Raw genomic sequence first — 21,334 nt, forward strand, 5'->3', positions numbered from 1 at the left:
ATGGCCCAGTTAAAAGGTAATTAATAGGTTCTTACTAATTGGGAAATCTATTCAGGTCCAGGGCTGTTTAATACTTTAATGTTGCATGGAGACTTAATGGGGTGGCATTGTTCCATATGTTACACTTATTCAGACGTAAATACCGATTGTAGCAAGGGCTGATAAGGTGTGAAAATGTAGTAATGGGTTTGAAAGGGTCGTTTTAAATTTGGTTAGTAAAATATACAATAGAACCATAGTTTTACGAATGAGTGAAAGAAAGTGTGTTACAGCAAATGACAGGTTAGTAAAGTATGAATTTATCAACAGAAACCCGGTATTAATGAGCATAGCGAGCTGGTGAGTTAAAGATAATGTATAATACGATGTCTCGCAACACATGATCTCACATATTACAAACAAGAGGGATGCCAATACTGATACCTGCAGAACACCAGTGATCACAGATCTCCATTAGAAAAACACACCTCCACAGTTGCTCTGCTAAGCCAGTGCTGTATGCATCTTAGCAGCTCACCGCAGACCCCATGTGACATCACCTTCTGTATCAGCCTGCCATGAAGGACTTTGTCAAAGGCCATATAGACATCTATTGCCCTGCCCTCAATCATCTTTGTTACTTGCTTATAAAACTGAATCAAGTTTGAGAGATACGATTTTCCATGCACAAAGAAATGCTGACCATCCATCACTAATAAGTCCACATTTTTCCAAATGTGAGAAAATCCCAAGAATCATCTCCAATAAGTTCCCTACCACTAACCTAAGGCTCACTGGTCTGTCATTCCCCAGTTATTCATGTTGCCCTTTTTAAACAAAGGAAAAACATTGGCTATTCTCCAGTCCGCTGGGACCTTTCCTGTGACGAAAGAAGCTACAAAGATTTTGTACAACACTCCAGTAATTTCCTCCTTTGCTCCTTCAGCATTCTGGGATAGATTCCATCAGGCCCTGGAGACTTGTTTATTTTAACACTTTTCAAAACCCCCAACACCCCTCCTTTTTAATCAGCATTCCCAAAAATATCAGCATATTCTAGAATATCAACACAGCCCTCCTGTGATTCACCATCTATTATGTTCTTCTCCTTCCTCTTACTGATGTGAAGTATTCATTAAGGACACACCCACTTCCTTTAGCTCTGAGCATAAGTTCCCTCCTTTGTCATTGAGTGGACTTATCCTTTCCCTCGTTATGCTCTTGTTCCTCATGTATAAAACACCTTGGGTAACACCTTTGACCACAAGTCCATCAGGAAGTGGTCAGCACGTAGCGTCCTTGAGACCCTTCGGGAAAAGGAGAGGGCGGATCCTGTCGAGCGGTTCCCTGAGCAGACTGTCAAAGCCATTTGGCAGAATGCCTCATCGCCAGAACTTTCCAACAAGCACCAAGACGTGGCTTGGCTGGTGGTGAGAAGGGCTCTGCCTGTGAGATCCTTTATGCACGCCCGGACTCTCTGCCGCACCGCACGCTGCCCTCGAAGTGGCTGCGGGGGGGACGAGACTGTCACACACCTCCTTCTGGAATGTGCCTATGCAGAGGAAGTCTGGAGAGGAATGCAGTGGTGCTTGTCGAGGTTCGTCCCGAGCAGCGCCGTGACGCGGGACTCCGTGCTCTACGGCCTGTTCCCCGGGACTCACACCGAGACGAACATTAACTGCGCCTGGAGGATCATCAACTCGGTGAAGGACGCTCTCTGGGCGGTCCGAAACCTGTTGATCTTCCAGCTGAAGGAGTTGACCCCGACCGAGTGTTGCAGACTGGCACATTCCAAGGTCCAAGACTACGTGTTGAGGGACGCGCTGAAGCTTGGGGCAGCTGCCGCCAAGGCGCGGTGGGGAAAGACCACCGTGTAAGATCGGCCTGCCGAAAGAAGAACAGGGGGCCCATACAGACGTTTTTTTGGGCTCTGCTGATGCCTCAGCCAAATATATGTATATATACAAGATTGAAAAAATGCACAGGATTGTAAAGGACAAGAATAAAGTCGAATCTGTGTTTGTAAATATGGACATATGTATGGCATGATCCAATGTACAGACCATCAAATCATTTATGAATAAAGTATATTTTTGAAATAAAAAAAATAAAACACCTTGGGATTTTCCTTAATCCTGTTTGCCAAAGACATTCCATGGCCCCTGCTACAGTCATAGAGATCTACAGCACAGAAGAAAAAAGGGCCTTTTGGTGCAAGTCAAAAACAAGCACCTAACAATTAGAATTCCATTTTTCAGCATTTAGCCCATTGCCTTGTAAGCCTTGGATTACAAATAAAGTTATGAGGGTTCTGCCTCTACCAGACTTACAAGTGAGAGTTTCAGATTCCCACCATCGTCTGGATGAAAAACAATTTCCTCACAAGCTAGTAATACTAGTTTAGTTTGGGGAAAATTGATTAATATGGACCAAAGGGTCTTTTTCCATGTTGTATGACTCTATGATTCTATCCTGTCTAAATCTCCTGCCCCTTACCTTAAATCTATCCTCCCTGGGCACTGATCCCTCTTCCATGGAGAAAGGTTCCTTCTATTCTAACTATGGCCCTCAATTTTATACATGTGAATTTTGCTTCTCCTCAGACTCTTCTGCTCCAAGAAAAAACAACCCCATTCTAAGCAAGCGGTCTACATAAATTTGCCAGTCCAGCCAACATCCAATTAAATCTCCTTGGTACTCATTACAGTGCAATTACATCCCTCCGAGAATATGGATTCCAGGACCGCACATAAGACTATAGCTGGGGCCAAACCAATATTTTATACAGTTCCAACATCACCTCTCTGTTGTTAAACTCTATGCCTTGGATAATACAGGCAAGCATCCCATTTTCCTTCCTAATTACTTTATCCTCCAGTCCCTCTGATTTATGGAGGCACCCAGTCTGTCTATATCATTCTGTAATTTAAGGCTGTCATCCTCACCACTTACTACCCGAAAAGTTTAATATCATTCGCGAGCTTACTGATCAACCTTTCTACATTCAAGTCTAAATCATTTATATGTGCTTTTTATGCTTTGTCGAACTAATGGATCACATCTAAACTGCTGCTTCTTAAACTATGGAAAAATTTCTCAAGTTATTGACTGTCTATATTAGGTCATTGTGATCAGGGACATCCAAAACCTTACAGAAAACTAACAAACACGTTCACTAGCTTAGATGGTTCAGACCTTATTAATTCCATAAGCAATACACTGATGACTGAGTCAATAAAGATATTATTGGCTCATTAATATTTGCCAATTGGATGATGGTTGTATGAACTGGCCATATTACTGAACATTCATATCTCTAACAGAAGGATTCCTGCAAGCAATATTTAGACTTGATGCACACAGGCAACTAAGAGACAATCACCAGCAGCCACAGTCTCAGGATGCAAACTGTCGAGAGAGGCAAATGGAAACCTCAATTTGCTGAGGGAGCATCAGGAAAGGGAGGGCCAGCAAATCCTACACTTTCTCAGCCTAGTGTCTTGATCTGCAGCAGATACAGCAAAGATTGCCATGCCAATGTAGGGTTCCTCAGCTACATTAGGCAAATATTTAACACAGATGGTCACAAATGTGCAAACCATCAACTCACAAAGCAGGTGGTTCTCAAGGACATGCCAAAGTGCTGAGAAAGATCAGAGAGAAGATCTGTGAAGCATTGCTCATCACAAAAAAACTACTGAAGACATGAAAAAAGGTACAGTGGCACTTCAAATTCATTAGCAACAAACTTGATTTCTGTACAACTACAACCTTGTTAATAGCAATCAACATGGATTTTTTTTGTCAAAAAAAGCTTGACTTTTGGAGGACATAGCATGTCAAGATATCGGTGGAATGTCTCATGGATGCTGTATCCATATACCCAAAAAGAATGGCAAGTTTTCAAATCAGAGATCATGAGTTAAGCTCAAAATAACAGGGATATTTTGGAAAAATCACAAGGGATAAGAAAAAAAAAGTATGTGTTAAAGAAATGTCAGGATAGGGAAGAAAGTACAAATAGGGCATCATTATCATTGAAGTAAAAATTCAATGATAAAGTAGCCAGGTTTGCAGATGTCACACCGGATAAACAGCAGAGATCAAAGCGCCTGTTCAAAGCACATGTGAACCAAGCCAATACAACTTTGAAAAAGTCGAATTCAAGCTCAAACAGACCACCATCAAAGCCAATATAGATTGCATCTTCATTTATTTGCTAGGGTTTGGTCACCTAAGTACAACGAATTAAATTAAAATGGAGTTGGAGGTGGAAATAATGCATTTGAATTCCAGTGGTGCCCAACTATCTCAAAGGGCTTTGATATTGTCAGTGAATACTGCACAGTTCCTTTCCAAGGATACTCAGATATTAGCCTAGCTGTGGGAAGAGGGGCAGGTAATTGGGGATAACAATTTTTTCAATACTTCAGCGTTTGGGCCTGTAAATGACTACTTTATCCAGGCCCAGGAACAGTCTTGTAGTTGTTTTAATCAACTTGTAACACACCTCCAAGGCAGGTCGGACTTGAACCCAGACCTTCTGGCTCAGAGTTAGGGAACAATGCCACTGCATCATGAAAAAGCATGAAATTCAGTTTTTGTTTTAAATTAACCTGCTTAGAAATGCTTGTGACATACCTTTGAAGCAAGAAAGACTTGAATGTAGGCCTCATGACTCAAAAAGATACAGACAATACCACTGTACCATTTTGTTTCTAAAGAAACTGCTCAGTTAATATATGCCTCTGGAGCAGATGGCACTTGAGACATGGCTCTCTTGCCTCAGAGATAAGGAAACTATCACTGCACAACAAGAGTCTTTGCCATTGTTGTTATATCCTTAAGTGTTATCACAAATATCTGACAGACTTTTCCACTCCATTACCAAATCACCCGTTGGACTTGCCACCCTATTATCCATCTCAACTAAATCAATTAATCACGTTATAGCAAGGGCAATGAAGACCAAAGTGAGGGAATGGTAAGGAAGAGAGGAAACCAAAATGGAACTGGAAGGGGAGAGAAAGCATTCCATCTCCTGTGGTGTCCACCTTTCTCTAAAAGTATCGAGAGTACTGGTGAACACGGCATGCTGCCTCTTCAAGGGCACCTGGGCACAAACGCAGCGGTGGAAGAGAAGCACAATCATTAACTATGATTTCCTCTTTTACCCTCTGCCTGAACCTCTCAATAGTCTACTTCATCAGTTCCAGGAGCAGACCAATGAGAAGGTCCTGCGACTTGCCCGCATCCCATTGCACCAGGTGCCCAAAGATCAGAAGTAGGGGGTTAAAGTGCAACCAAAAGCACACTAAAAGACATCTATAACAATTTTAAAAAGGGGGTCCAGCCACTCACAACTAGTACATACATGGTTCATGGACTCTACAGCACTGCAAAAACAACCAGTTAGGCTGTGAGTCCACAAACCATCACGATCTACGGTTACACAGGTCTGTTGCATATGACACCTTCCCAGCTTTCAATCAGGACCTGGGGTGAGGATTCCCATGTAGAGAGCCCTCCACTGGTGATCCCTGCCCACTGGTGCTAACGAAGTATGCCAGGGAATGTCTAGACAGTAGATCAAAGTAAAGTGGATGAAATGCAACAGTAGCCTGTACAAAAGACACCTCCATGACAGGTGGAAGGACACAAAGCCTTCCCATGAGGTGGCCATATGGTGATGTGGAACCCAGAACTAATGTGGAATTCCATCCAACCAGGGGTACATGCAGAAGGAATTCCACTGCACACCTTTGAGTCATCTAACTGGTGCATGATGTTGTGTCCAAGCACTGCTGTTTTCGGGCAATGAATGGCACTGGACTCAAGCTAGATACCCACTACTGTGCTGTTTGCCAATTTCTGAGCAAAAGACATTTCACTACGCAGCAGTCCAGAATTATCTGAGAGGCCAGATATTTTCTCATCGACCTGTTCAGAGATATTATTACACAACTCTAGGACTTGATCCTAGGCCTCCTGGCTCAGGAGCAGGGACTACCACAAGAGCCCTTACCAACCCAGGCCTCTTTCCTTTTGTAAAAATAATTCAATTTTATTGCCGTTATGATGCACCTCTGGAGCAATTGGGAATCAAATCTCAACCTTCTGGTCCAGAGGTAACATTGAATCACAAGACCCCCTCCCAACCACAGTTCCCATTTTTTTCTCCTTTTCATATCTGGAAGTGTTATCACAGACAACCAATGGCTACTCAATGACCACCAAATCACCCATGGTATCTTTCATCTATTAATCACCACCAATAAATCACCCCTAATAAATCACCCATGTTCCAACTGATTAATTTAGATATAAAGCCCATTAAAGGCAACATAATCAGACAAAATGTGAGGGAGACAAGGGGAGGAAGGGAGGAGATTAAATCAAAATGTAGTTAGACACTCATCCAGTGCCCACCTTTCTCTAAAAGCATTGAGTGTATTGGTGGACACCATGAGCTCTCTTTCCAAAGTCATCCAGGTATAAACACAACCTGGCCCTCCATTTTTTAAAAATCTCTTGTCCAGAAATGTCATCACACATGACCAAACCGTGTTTTCTACCATCAAACCACCTGATAACTTTTGTCTTTTAAACAGCAGCATTTAATGGCTCAACTTGCGCGCAAATTCCAATAAGGGCAATACAATAACACAAAAAGGTGAGGCAGAAGTAGAGAGATGGACAGCTAAATACAAATGGAATTGAAGGGGGAGATAAAAGCACTCTATTCCCTCAGGTGCCCACCTTTCTCTAAAAGCATCAAACATAATGGTGGACTCCACTTCCTTGCCAACGGCAGCCAGGCACAAATGCAACCTCATCCTCTTTTTTTTAAAAAAGAATTTCTAAACAACTTGTTCAGATGTGTTATTACACTACCTCCGAAGCAGCTAGGTCCTGAACCTTGGCCTCCTGGTCCAGAGGTAAGGACACTGCCACTGTGTGTCATAAGAGCCCTATGCAGGTCTCTGTTCTTTTTAAACGTAGCCTTTTTTCTCCAATCAAACCGCTCAGACATGTTATTAGACGCTTATTGAAAAGACGGAACTTGAACCCAGGTCTCTCAGTCCAAGGGTGGAGATACTCCCACTGTGCCACAGAGGACCTAATCTGGGTCTCTGCAATATAAATTCCAATGGGTATCGCCTGCTGTCAATCAATACTGGAGCTCTTCTGTCTGAGCATGAACCAAAAAAACTTGCATTTCTAAACGTTCATATGGTTTGCACAGATCTTAAGTTAACATTTTATGACGTGTACAGACATAACCTGTGGCTGATATTTTCTATCCTTTATATCCCTGACCAGTTTATAAAACCTGATAGTCAAAAGCCAATGTCTCCACAAGACTGGACTGGACTGGACAATATTCAGTCTTTTCCCAACAATTAAACATCAAAAGGGTTCAGAAAAGGGTTACAAGGATGTTGCTGGGACTGGAGGGTTTGAGCTGTAGGGAGAGGCTGAATAGGCTGGAGTTTTCTTCCCCAGAGGCGAAGGGGCGACCTTGTAGCAGTTTATAAAATTAAGAGTTGCATGGACAGGGTGAATAGCTAAGGTCCTTGGGTGGGGAATCCAAAACTACAGGGCACAGGTTTAAAAAGTGAGAATTAAAAATGACCTAAGGGCCAACTTTTCATGCAGAAGGTGGTGCAGGTATGGAAGGACCTGCCAGAGGAAGCGGAGGTGGGGAGACATCTGGATAGGTATATGAATAGGAGGGGTTGAGGGATATGGGCCCAATGCTGGCAAATGGGACTAAGTCAGATTGGGATGACTGGTCAGCACAGACTAGTTGGACCAAACTGTCTGTTCCCAACCTGTATAACTTTGATTCTATAATTCATGTTAGATTGTTACATCTCAGATCCAAATGCCTTCAGTACAAACATGGATTGGATTTTCAACAGCAGCACTCATCATTTAATGAAGCTTCTATTGATGGAAAATGCTTCACAGATCTGGCTTTTATAGTCAATATTGTCTTGTTTGTAGAAAACAATTCGCATTTTAACTCTGACCCTTGAAACCTTCACAAAGAAATTGATTCCTTGGGGTTTCAGTCATTGGAACAAAGTTCACTCAGCAACTATTGTAGGCAAGATTGTGAAATATATGGAGCTACTTATCAATCTGTCAGGGACCTTGTAATGCAGGAATCATTCTGAAGCATGACATAGGCTACTCCAGGAAGCAAGAAAGGAGGCTGTTAAGCCACTGGCAAGGATTTTTGCCTCCTCACTCTCCACGGGAGTCATACCGGAGGACAGGAAGGAGGTGAATGTTGTTCTTCTATTCAAGAAGTGTAATAGGGAAATTCCTGGCAATTACAGACCAGTCAGTCTTACGTCTGTGGTCATCAAAGTTTTGGAAAGAATTCTGAGGGATAGGATTTATGACTATTTGGCAAAGCACAGTGTGATTAAAAGGGAGTCAGCATGGCTTTGTGAGGGGCAGCTCATGCCTCACAAATCTTATTGAGTTCTTTGTGGAGGTGTTAAGACAGGTTGACGAAGGTCGAGCAGTGGATGTGGTGTATATGGACTTCAGTGAGGCATTTGATAAGGTTCCCCATGGTAGACTCATTCATAAAGTCAGGAAGTATGGGAAACAGGGAGATTTGGCTATCTGGATTCAGAATTGGCTGGCTGACAGAAGGCAGTGTGTGGTTGAACATGGAAAGTATTCTGCATGGATGTCAGTGTTGAGTGGGGTCCTGCAGAGCTCTGTTTTTGGGCCTCTGCTCTTTGTAGATTTTATAAATGATTTGGATGAGGAGGTTGAGGGGTAGGTTAGTAAATTTGCAATGACACAAAGGTTGAAGGTGTCGTCGATAGTATAGAGGGCTACTGCAGACTGCAGCATGACAGACAGGATGCAGAGCTGGGCTGAGAAATGGCAGATGGAGCTCAACCTGGATAAATGCATTTTGGAAGGTCAAACTCGAATGCTCAATACAGGATTAAAGACAGGATTCTTGGCAGTGTGGAGGAACAGAGGGATCTGGGTGTGCAAGTACATAGATCCCTCAAAGTTGCCATCCAAGTTGATAGGGTTGTTAAGAAAGCATATGGTGTTTTGGCTTTCATTAACAGGGGGATCGAGTTTAAAAGCAATGAGGTTTTGCTGCGGCTCTCTACAAGTCCCTGGTGAGACCACTCTTGGAATATTGTGTCCAGTTCTGGTCGCCCTACTATAGGAAAGATACAGAGGCTTTGGAAAGGGTGCAAAGAAGGTTTACCAGGATGCTACCTGAACTGGAGGGCTTGCCTTCTAAAGAAAGGTTGAATAAGCTCAGCCTTTTCTCTCTGGAGAGAAGGAGGAAGAGAGGAGACCTGATTGAGGTATACAAAATAATGAGTGGAATAGATAGAGTCAATAGCCAGAGACTTTTCCCTAGGGCAGGATTGACTGGTACGAGGAGTCATAGTTTGAAGATATTAGGAGGAAGGTATAAAGGAGACGTCAGAGGTAGGTTCTTTAAGCAGAAAGTAGTGAATGCATGGAATGCGTTGCCAGCTGTGGTGATAGAAGTAGAGTCACTGAGGACATTTAAGCAACTGCTGGACCTGCACATGGATAGCTGTGAGTTGAGGGGTGCGTTGGCTAAGTTACTATATTTTACATTAGGATTAAACCTCGGCACAACATTGTGGGCCAAAGGGCCAGTTCTGTCCTGTACTTTTCTACGTTCTATAAATACCATGCATCACACAATGCCAGATCCACAGAGAAACATTGGATAATTACAATTCCAGTTCCCATCAAAATCCCAAATGCCTGCAATGCCCCAAATCTTGTATGCCTTGAAGACTTGGACTTCCCATCACAAACTAGAATCTCTCTGCAGAACTTGAAGTGTGTTTCTGTGACAGAATCATTAATCGTCACTTCAGAAAGGAACTTCAAATCTGTTCCCAACATGACTTTTGCGAAAGGCATTAATTGCATTTGTGGGTCTTAATCAGACTTAGCTGTTCACATGACTTCCCAAAACCTGAAAAAGGCAAAAAGCACCTAGCTTTGAACAATTAATGAAAATTGACTCTTCCTTAGGATGGGGGATTTAAAGACTGGGGGCACATTTTTAAGGCGAGAACAGAGATTTAAAAGACGACATGAGGGGCAATTTTGTTTTCTTTTTGCACAGAGGATGGTTTGCACGTGGAATGAACTTCCTGAGGGAGTGGTGGATGTGGGCACAATTACAACATTTAAAAGATATTCCTATAAGTACATGAATAGGAAAGGTTTGGAGGGATATGGTCCAGGAGCAGGCAGGTGGGACTAGCTTAGTTTGGGATTACATTTGGCATGGATGGTTTGATCGAAGGGTCGTTCCATGCTGTACGTCTCTATAACTGCAGTCGACTTCTTTCCCAGGAATGAAAAGAATCATGTATGAGGAGAATAAAGAAACTCGGAGTCAACTCAGTACGACCACTCCAATGTACTGGGGAGTACTGATGACAGATGGACATCCATTTATAGGAAGAATATAAAAGCAAAAAGGAAAACATGCAATATATATTCATTGGGATGTCAATGGGAAAGAGAATCTTTGTTCACTGAACAGAAAAGGGTAAATAATGATATAGGTATATAGGTTCCAATGACTAGTGAAACTATATTGACTGGGTACAAAACCGAGGATTGCAAGAAAGAAAGGATTACAATTACATTGCATCAATTTACATCCATATTCCAAAGATTTCATCAGTTAATTAATTATTTTCCAGTTTAGTCCTTGTATTTGTGTCAGCACCATCTAATTTGCAAAGAGCCAGGTCTCACAAAGTACAGGGAAACAAATGAACAATTCAACTGTTCTGCTGATTTTCCAAGGCACCTTAAGAATTTCCTTTTCCTTAAACAACAGTTATGAAACCTTTAAGTGGCCACTGAAGCAGATATTTGGCTATCAGTTTAATTCATCATTTGGAATTAAATCCCTCAGCCATACATCAAGTGACAGTCTAGATTACATACCCAAGTTATGGGTTCAAGCACTATTCCAGAACTTTCTAATCATGCAAAATTGTTTCACCAGAAACAAACAGACTTTAAAGCAACAGAATGCATATCTGTAAACATCACACATAATATATGTTCTTACCTTATGACCTTATCCACAAGCAAGAACAATTGCAGTCAACAATTAAACATTTGGACATGGTCTGAAGACTAGGAAAATTACAGTTTAGCTCATTTGAAGATCAGTATGCTGAAAATTTAATTTGCAGGCTATCAAAGTTAATTGTTTCAAATGCTTAGGAAAATTAAGTAAATAGGATTGTAAAGAAATTGGATGGACATATTAAAAATTATTTGTTACCCAACTATTGTTTGCCAAGATTAAATTATTTCAGCGTATAACAATGCTCTAAATTCAGATTGTATATAGGTGCACATTCTTTTTAAAGACGTTCATGGTCTTCAAGTTAAAATAGAATGCATACTATTTCCTGTTCTTTCATTGAGAACTCTGTGGGAAGCTAAAGAAGTGATTGCTGGGCCTCTTGCTGAGATATTTGTATCATCATTGTCACAGGTGAGGTGCCGGGAGACCGAAGGTTGGCAAACGTGGTGCCACTGTTTAAGAAGAGCGGTAAAGACAAGCCAGGGAACTATAGACCGGATGAGCCTGACCTCTGTGGTGGGCAAGTTGTTGGAGAGAATCCTGAGGGACAGGATGTACATGTATTTGGAAAGGCAAGGACTGATTCGGAATAGTCAACATGGCTTTGTGTGTGGGAAATCATGTCTCGCAAACTTGGTTGAGTTTTTTGAAGAAGTAACAAAGAAGATTGATGAGGGCAGAGCAGTAGATGTGATCTAGATGGACTTCAGTAAGGCGTTCGACAAGGTTCCCCATGGGAGACTGATAAGCAAGGTTAGATCTCATGGAATAAAGGGAGAACCAGCCATTTGGATACAGAACTGGCTCAAAGGTAGAAGACAGAGGGTGGTGGTGGAGGGTTGTTTTTCAGACTGGAGGCCTGTGACCAGTGGAGTGCCACAAGGATCGGTGCTGGGCCCTCTACTTTTTGTCATTTACATAAATGATTTGGATGCGAGCATAAGAGGTACAGTAAATAAGTTTGCAGATGACACCAAAATTGGAGGTGTAGTGGACAGCGAAGAGGGTTACCTCAGATTACAACAGGATCTGGACCAGATGGGTCAATGGGCTGAAAAGTGGCAGATGGACTTTAACTCAGATAAGTGCGAGATGCTGCATTTTGGGAAAGCAAATCTTAGCAGGACTTATACACTTAATGATAAGGTCCTAGGGAGTGTTGCTGAACAAAGAGACCTTGGAGTGCAGGTTCATAGCTCCTTGAAAGTGGAGTCGCAGGTAGATAGATAGTGAAGGAGGTGTTTGGTATGCTTTCCTTTATCAGTCAGAGCACTGAGGTCATGTTGCGGCTGTACAATACATTAGTTAGGCCACTGTTGGAATATTGCATGCAATTCTGGTCTCCTTCCTATCGGAAAGATGTTGTGAAACTTGAAAGGGTTCAGAAAAGATTTATAAGGGTATTGCCAGGTTTGGTGGATCTGAGCTGCAGGGAGCGGCTGAACAGGCTGGGGCTGTTTTCCCTGGAGCGGAGGCTGAGGGGTGACCTTATAGAGGTTTACAAAATTATGAGGGGCATGGATAGGATAAATTGACAAAGTCCTTTCCCTGGGGTCAGGGAGTTCAGAACTAGAAGGCATAGGTTTAGGGTGAGGGGGCAAAGATATAAAAGAGACCTCAGGGGCAACTTTTCCATGCAGAGGGTGGTACGTGTATGGAATGAGCTGCCAGAGGATGTGGTGGAGGCTGGTACAATTGCAACATTTAAGAGGCATTTGGATGGGTACATAAATAGGAAGGTTTTGGAGGGATATGGGCCGGGTGCTGGCAGGTGGGATTAGATTTGGTTGGGATATCTGGTCGGCATGGACGGGTTGGACCAAAGGGTCTGTTTCCATGCTGTACATCTCTGTGACTCTATGACCTGACTGTATCCATGGCTTTTCTCCCTTCCTATAACTGTCATCTATCACACTCCCTCACTCTTAAAAATTCTTACTATCTCCAACTGCCGCTCCAACTGATCCATGCAATCTGATAGGATTCACAACCAAACACACTTACTGTAGACATAAGCACCAGCAACATGGAAACTCTCCCTAAACTCCAATATCCAATACGAAGTGCATACCACTATTAAAAGCCATCTTTGCTCCTTCACATCGACAGACCCATAAAACAGAACCGTCTTTTTGCTCTAAATAACAGTGTTCCAGACTAACTTAGCACTTATGGTTTATATCTCTAAAATTTAAATCAAGAGACAGATCTCAATAAAACATATAATGAAGAACCCACTCTACTCACTAACGTAGTCTTACAGCAAGGTTACATGTTAAAAACTATGCACTTATTTGTTCCTGTGTTGTCAGCTTGCCCACACCGGTTCCTCCAAGGTCAGCTGTGAATTTCACTCTTTGCTAATTTTTCCTCGACCACTCTGATGTCCAGAGATACATGAACTCAAACAGCAAAGGCAGTAACTGTGCAGATTCACTGCTGTGTCAGTTAGCAGAGTAGATTTCTTGCTCTCTCTCCCTCACTGACCATGTAGTCACTCACTTTTGTCTGTTTTCCTCTTTTTAAAAAGTGTCGGTGTTTTGATCTTTTTTCCTCAAAGTTCCAAAACAATGAAACAGCTTATAAAACAGTCATTGCTGCTTCTGGAATTAAAGGAAATCACCTCTAACACCTAAAATAGCTCAAAAAAAAAAGGAGTAGCTCTTACAGCCACAATTTATTCCCATCCTCCATCTTGAGTTACCCAGAATCCACAATTCAAAGCAATCACCTCCCATTGTCCTAAACCCCAAAGAATGTAGGTGCAACTTTCTCAGCCTCACATCATAGGGCAATCTGTCATTCTAGGGACCAATCTAATAAACCTTTACTATTCTGCCTCCAATACATGTATAAATCTTCCTTAAATACAGACATAAAATTCACTCAGTGTTGCAGGTATAGTTTAACTGAAAACACATACAAGTGGAATAAAACTCTTGTTTTCCTTCTCAAGCTCCTTGTAAACATGCCATCTGCCTTCCTAAGCGTTTGCTATTCCTGCATGCTAACATTCTGTATTACTTGTCTGAGTACACCGAGTCCCTCTGAATATCTACATTTACAAGTTTCATGCTTTAGAAAAATATGCTGTTTTTCAATTATGACTATCGAAAAGTTAATAATCCACAATGTTGATTCCCACTTACATTAAAGTAGGCAAGGGGAAAATGCAGGTGTAACTTACCAATTTGACCAATTCAATTTTATCATAACAACAGCTGTAACTACAAAAAGATCTGAGGTTATTCCAGGTTCAGTGAGAATTTTTCTTAAAAAACATTTTAAAAAAGATACTGAAGCTCCCTCAATAGGATAAGTGCATCTGTGGTGTATTACCCTCATCTGTGGAGATGAGAAGGTCCCAGGTCAATCCTCATTGTGTTGTATTTGCATGTCTCTGCTGCACTACCAGGTGCAACAATGCAGTAATATCCCAAATGGAAAGGCTAAAATCAGCTGAGCTTTCCTTCCCTGATGATACGATAATGACTACATCTACAAATCAATGTTATCGTACTATAACGTTGCCTTAATCTCCTCCACAACTGTAAAACAATCATAGGGACAATCAACTAGGAGGGCGCAATTATTTGTGCAAATAGAGAAAGTCATCATATACAGGAGGAACTAAAGCTAAAAAGCAGCCACTGATCCTGAGAAGTGTTTGTTAACCAGTGAAATGGCCGGTTAAATACTTAAATGCAAATCACCCCAAAAAGTAAACTACAAAAAAACCCAAAATGTGTGTAAAGTCACATTCTACAACATCAATTCTATTCCCACTCTTAAAAACAACAGGCTCATTTAAAACAAACTTAACAGGTAAATGCCAAGGTCAGAATTAATTTTACAGTCAGCATTTGGAATCAGTCTAAATGTCACTGTAAATCCTGCTGAGGGGAATGTAGCAAATATGTGCAACACTTAAGATTTGGAAAAGTTTTTTGGTACTCATTACATATTATGTGAATATCAATAACCCTTAGAAATATGGCAGTACGTATAACTTTGTGACGAAAGTATTTTAAAGGTCGTAAACCATCCAAAGATCTCAATCCAACAGTAATCAATCAATAAAAAAATTTAATATTTAAGTGGGTCCATTAGTATTTCCAGTTTATTCTAGACTAAATTAGTTTAAAAGTTCATTGGAATGAAAATAGTAATTATGAAGTATGCGTATAAGTTCAAAGGTTTAACGACCGAATGGTTTATTTGACACCATTCCAAACAAAGACAATGATACAAATATTTCTATATAAAAATACAATAAAGCTGGTTTCACTCAATTGCTTTTACACGTATATAACCGCAAAGACTCGCCAAGCTGTACCAGCCAAGCAACATACTTTACAGCAGGTTGCGAACGATAAAGTTATTGGCAGAGAGAACATCCAGCTTCGCTCCTTCGCCAATTAAAACCCAAGCAATAACCTATAAGAAGAGTGACCAGCGTGGCCTACTTGCTCTTGGAACCTTTACCTACCCGTCTTTCCGTTTGGCTTTGTATACATGACCATAAGTGCCTCTTCCAACTTTACAGCCTTCGTATTCAAACAGGTCCTCCACTCGTTCCCTCTCTGTCGTCAGCTTCATCTTGAAATCATAGTCCATTTTCGAAGCTTTCCGATCGGTTTTGTTTTAATAGCTTTATTGCCTAATTAAAAGCGGCCGGCTCTCTTGCGGATTCGCGATGTCGCTGGGTGACACTCGGAGGCACCATATAAGCCGCTGGTTGGCCTGTTGACGTGGGATGGTTGCACCAGCAATCGCTGCGATCACCTCTAACCGCTCGCTGCCTCCACACAACGCCGGTATCACACATCAATCCCACCGATGGCATTGCCGTAAAGTGTCGTGAAGATAATGCACGCCACCACTCATGTTTGCCGTTGCCTGGCAGATCTCGTGCATGGGTGCGCGTGCGCGTACAGTGTGAGGGAAGATCCTGTTTCCCAATGTGCTGGGAATGGGTGGAACTGAGTCCCAAGGGATGGTAGGAACGTGACGATGTGCACAATAATTCCAATAAACAGTTGGTTACTTCAAATTGTCATGGCATATAAATAAGTACTAAGTGACCCACGCGTCTAATGAAACCAAAACATGCCAATGGAATCCATGTCAATGTGACAAAATTATGACTGGGCAAAGTTAAAAATCACAGGACATTACCAATGGATTAGGCTTGGATAGCTTCAGTGTGGATAGGGGCTGCCGTCAGGGATGTCCTCTTTCGCCATTGCTATTTACGCTAATAATTGAGCCACTATCAGAAGCTATACAGGTTGACCCTAATATAACAGCCCCGAGAATTGCTACTGGTAAAGATAAAATTACCCTTTATGCAGATGATGTTCTTCTATTTTTCAGTAATCCTTTGATGTCCGTGCCTCATTTAATCCAAGTTGTTAATACATTTAGTGCATTTTCAGGCTATAAAATTAATTTTTCAAAATCGGAGGCTATGCCAATGGGTGGCCGTGCTAGTATATCCCGCCTATTAGGTGGATCCCACTTTCCCTTTCGGTGGTCCCTGGAAGGTTTCTTATATTTAGGCATTTTTATCACCCTAGTATTTGGTCAGTTATACAAGGCTAATTTTGTGCATTTACTGGAAAGGATCAGGCAGGACCTCCAGTGATAGGGAGACTTTCCAATTTCCTGGTTAGGCAGAATAGTACAAATTAAAATGAATGTCCTGCCCCGTCTCCTATATCCTATGAGAATGCTTCCGGTGATGCTGCCGAGGCTGGCACTACGTAATTTGTATGGCTGGCTGGGTTCCTTTATCTGGAATCATAGACGGCCCCTCATTAAGCTGAAGAAGCTACAGCTTCCACAGGCAAGGGGAGGACTGGATTTTCCAGATTTTAGGAAATATCAGTTAAGTTCCCTATTAAGCTACATAGCCGATTGGGTCTTGTCTGACCCGCAATCAATCTGGCTGGACATCAAGGCTTCTCAAGCAAAATGCCCACTTATTAACCTCTTGTTTTCAGATAAGAGGAAAATCATCACGGATCAATGTAAAAACCCTATAATACTAAATACAATTAAAGCTTGGAATATGATGCGGCAAAATGAGGGCAACTCACATAAAACATCCCCCTATACTCCGATAATGGGAGCATGGGGGTTTCAACCGGGGCTTACAGATGCCACTTTTAAACTCTGGAGATCAAGGGGTATCTCTTGTATAGGGGATCTGTTTAAAGAAGAGGTCCTGATGTCTTTTGAACAGCTGCATCAGAAATTTGGATTACGTAATGGTGATCTCTTTCGATACTTCCAAATTCGAGATTACATACAGAAGAAGACTACGCTATTAGGTAGTTTTTGTAAATCAGGTAGAGAACGTAGAGTGTTATGGCCAATGGGGGTATCTTCAGTCAGCACTATTTATCATTTATTACATGATGAAGTATCGGGAGATATGGACAATCTGCTTTAGACATGGGATCAGGATTTGGAACTGGAAATCTCTATAGAAATGTGGAATGACATTTGGGAAAATGCCAGAAAAATCTCCATCTGCAACAGAACTCAGGCTATTTAGTTGAAGATACTTCATAGGGCCCATATAGAAGCGGACCGATTGGCAAAATTTAAGGCAGGAGCATCTCCAATGTGTCCCAAATGTAAAATAAAGATGGATACTCTTGTACATTGCTTATGGACCTGTCATAAGATCCTTAGATATTGGACTAAAGTGGCAAGTGCTCTGACAGAAATCTTAGGAACGGAAATTAGAGTGGATCCAGTATCTCTCCTTTTGGGCTTTTCGAACTTACCCTCTCTGGATGTGCACGGGAAGAGATTATTTTCCATTCTCTCTTTCTGTGCAAGGAAATATATTTTGTTAAACTGGGTGGCTGAGGGCCCCCCTGGACTTTCGGACTGGCACAGAATAATCATGGAATGTATTCCCCTTGACTTCCTTACAAATATGGTGCACCGAAAGACCAAAATATTCCATAAAATATGGCAGCCCTTCTTGAATTACACAAATACAGATGTTTCAGCCATCCTAACAAGGGCTTATATTTAATTGAGATAGAGAACCTGGCTGGTCCGGGGCCCCTTGGGAGAAGAATCCCGCACGAATCCGGGTTTTGTTATGTTTTGATGTTAATACATTCCGAGCATGTATCTCACTACTCAATTTCTGTGTTACCCATCGTTTGTTTTCCCTGAATAATGTAAGAGACTTATTATACACTCTGGTTAGTTGTAGGTTAGATTAGTAGTTAGTTGAGTTTTGTTTATTTTTCTCTGGGTATCTTTTTTTTGCTTGATAGATTTTGGTTATTATTTATTTAAGATTTAATGGTATATTCATGTTTATAATTGGGTTTTTTTATTTGTAAGCTTGTAAAAATATGTTAAATTTTCAATAAAAATATCTATTAAAAAAAGTCACAGGACACCAGCTTATATTCCAACACCGACTTGATGAAGGAGTAGTGCTCGGGAAGCTTGTACTTCCACATAAACCTGTTGGACTATAATCTGGTGTTATGTGATTTTTAAGTTTGTTCTCCCAGTCTAACATCAGCAACGTGTCTTTATGACTTGAAGCATGTGTCCAGCAGGTGCTGGGTTCCTTGGCATTTGTTGTGCACCTTATGATCTAGGAGAAAGTGAGGACTGTAGATGCTGGAGATCAGAGCTGAAAAATGTGTTGCTGGAAAAGTGCAGCAGGTCAGGCAGCATCCAAGGAGCAGGAGAATCGACGTTTCGGGCATAAGCCCTTCTTCAGGAATGAGGAAGGTGTGCCAAGCAGGCTAAGCTAAAAGGTAAGGAGGAGGGACTTGAGGGAGGGGCGTTGGGAATGCAATAGGTGGAAGGAGGTTAAGGTGAGGGTGATAGGCCGAAGAAGGGTTGGGGGCGGAGAGGTCGGGAAGAAGATTGCAAGTCAAGAAGGCAGTGCTGAGTCTGAGGGTTGGGACTGAAGAAGAAACGGAGGGCTTTGAGTCCTTCGTGATGGGGGATGGAGGTGCATAGGGACTGGATGTCCATGGTGAAGATAAGGCGTTGGGGGCCGGGGAAGCAAAAATCATGGAGGAGGTGGAGGGCGTGGGTGGTGTCCCGAACGGAGGTGGGGAGTTCTTGGACTAAGGGGGACAGGACTCTGTCGAGGTATGCAGAGATGAGTTCAGTGGGGCACTGCTCCTGCCCCACCGAACTCATCTCTGCACTGCTCCTGCAGAGCCCTCTGCTGCTTCCTTTCCCGCCGACCCAACCAGTACCCTTCCACTGACACCCTCCTTCGACTGACTGAACTGGTCCTCACTCTGAACAACTTCTCTTTCTAATCCTCCCACTTCCTCCAAACCAAAGGAGTAGCCATGGACACCCACAAAGCCCCAGCTTTGCCTGCCTCTTCATCGGATATGTGGAACAGTCCATCTTTTCAGCTACACTGGCACCACCCCTGACCTTTTCCTCCGCTACATCGATGACTGTATCGGCGCAACATCGTGCTCCAATGAAGAGGTTGAACAGTTCATCCACTTTACTAACACCTTCCACCCCGACCTCAAATTTACCTGGACCGTCTCAGACTCCTCCCTCCCCTTCCTAAACCTCTCCATTTCTATCTCAGGCGACCGACTCAACACGGACATTTACTATAAACCGACCGACTCCCACAGCTACCTAGATTACACCTCCTCCCACCCTGCCCCCTGTAAAAACGCCATCCCATATTCCCAACTCCTTTGCCTCTGCCGCATCTGCTCCCAGGAGGACCAATTCCAATACCGAACAACCCAGATGGCCTCCTTCTTCAAAGACCGCAATTTCTCCTCAGACATGGTTGACGATGCTCTCCACCGCATCTTCACTTCCCGCTCCTCTGCCCTTGAACCCCGCCCCTCCAATTGCCACCAGGACAGAACCCCACTCATCCTCACCTACCACCCCACCAACCTCCAGATACATCATATCATCCTTTGTCATTTCCGCCACCTCCAAACAGACCCCACCACCAAGGATATATTTCCCTCTCCTCCCCTATCAGCATTCCAGAAAGACCAATCCCTCTGCGACTCTCTCGTCAGGTCCACACACCCCCACCAACCCAACCTCCACTCCCAACACCTTCCCCTGCAACCGCAAGAAATGCAAAACTTGCGCCCACACCTCCCCCCTCACTTCCCTCCAAGGCCCCAAGGGATCCTTCCATGTCTGCCACAAATTCACCTGCACCTCCACATACATCATTTACTGCATCCGCTGCACCTGATGTGGCCTCCTCTACATTGGGGAGACAGGCCGCCTACTTGCGGAACGTTTTAGAGAACACCTCTGGGACACCCGCACCAACCAACCCAACCGCCCCGTGGCTGAACACTTTAACTCCCCCTCCCACTCCGCCAAGGACTTGCAGGTCCTTGGCCTCCTCCATTGCCAGACCATGGCAACACGTCACCTGGAGGAAGAGCGCCTCATCTTTCGCCTAGGAACTCTCCAACCACAAGGGATGAATGCAGATTTCTCCAGCTTCCTCATTTCCCCTTCCCCCACCTTATCTCAGTCCCAACCCTCGGACTCAGCACTGCCTTCTTGACCTGCAATCTTCTTCCCGACCTCTCCATCCCCACCCCCTCTCCGGCCTATCACCCTCACCGTAACCTCCTTCTACCTATTGCATTCCCAACCCCCCTCCCCCAAGTCCCTCCTCCCTACCTTTTATCTTCGCCTGCTTGACACACATTCCTCATTCTTGAAGAAGGGCTTATGCCCGAAACATCGATTCTCCTGCTCCTTGGATGCTGCCTGACCTGCTGCGCTTTTCCAGCAACACATTTTTCACCTTATGATCTAGCCCTGAATGTAGAAGGTTTGATCAGTAAGTTTGTAGATGACATGAAAATAGGTGGTATAAATACCCAGAACATTGAACACAGAACATTACAGCACAGTACACGCCCTTCGGCCCTCGATGTTGCGGTGACCTGTGGAATCAATCTGAAGCCCATCTCACCTACGCTGTTCCATTCTCATCTATATGCCTATCCAATGACTGTTTGAATGCCCTTAAAGTTGTTGAGTGTACTACTGTACAGGCATTGTGTTCCACACCCCTACTACTCTCTAAGTAAAGAAACTACTCTGACATCTGTCCAATATCTGTCACCCCTCAATTTATCTAACCCTCTGATTATCTTATATGTCTTAATTAAGTCAACT

The 21,334-nt window shown here is 42.9% G+C and overlaps 1 protein-coding gene across 6 annotated transcripts in view; it reads right to left on the reverse strand.

The window, feature by feature from the left end:
• Nucleotides 1–15,960, reverse strand: part of cdk8 (cyclin dependent kinase 8) — a 141,496-nt gene extending 125,536 nt beyond the window's left edge. For all 6 annotated transcript variants that reach the window (XM_072577321.1, XM_072577318.1, XM_072577320.1 and 3 more), the window contains exon 1: nt 15,624–15,960. In XM_072577321.1, the coding sequence (XP_072433422.1) occupies nt 15,624–15,751 (128 nt within the window). In that variant the 5' untranslated portion in view covers nt 15,752–15,960. The remainder of the gene's footprint in view (nt 1–15,623) is intronic.
• Between the last annotated feature and the right edge of the window lie 5,374 nt (nt 15,961–21,334).

Source organism: Chiloscyllium punctatum, chromosome 9 (genome assembly GCF_047496795.1).
Source record: "Chiloscyllium punctatum isolate Juve2018m chromosome 9, sChiPun1.3, whole genome shotgun sequence".
NCBI lineage: Eukaryota > Metazoa > Chordata > Chondrichthyes > Orectolobiformes > Hemiscylliidae > Chiloscyllium > Chiloscyllium punctatum.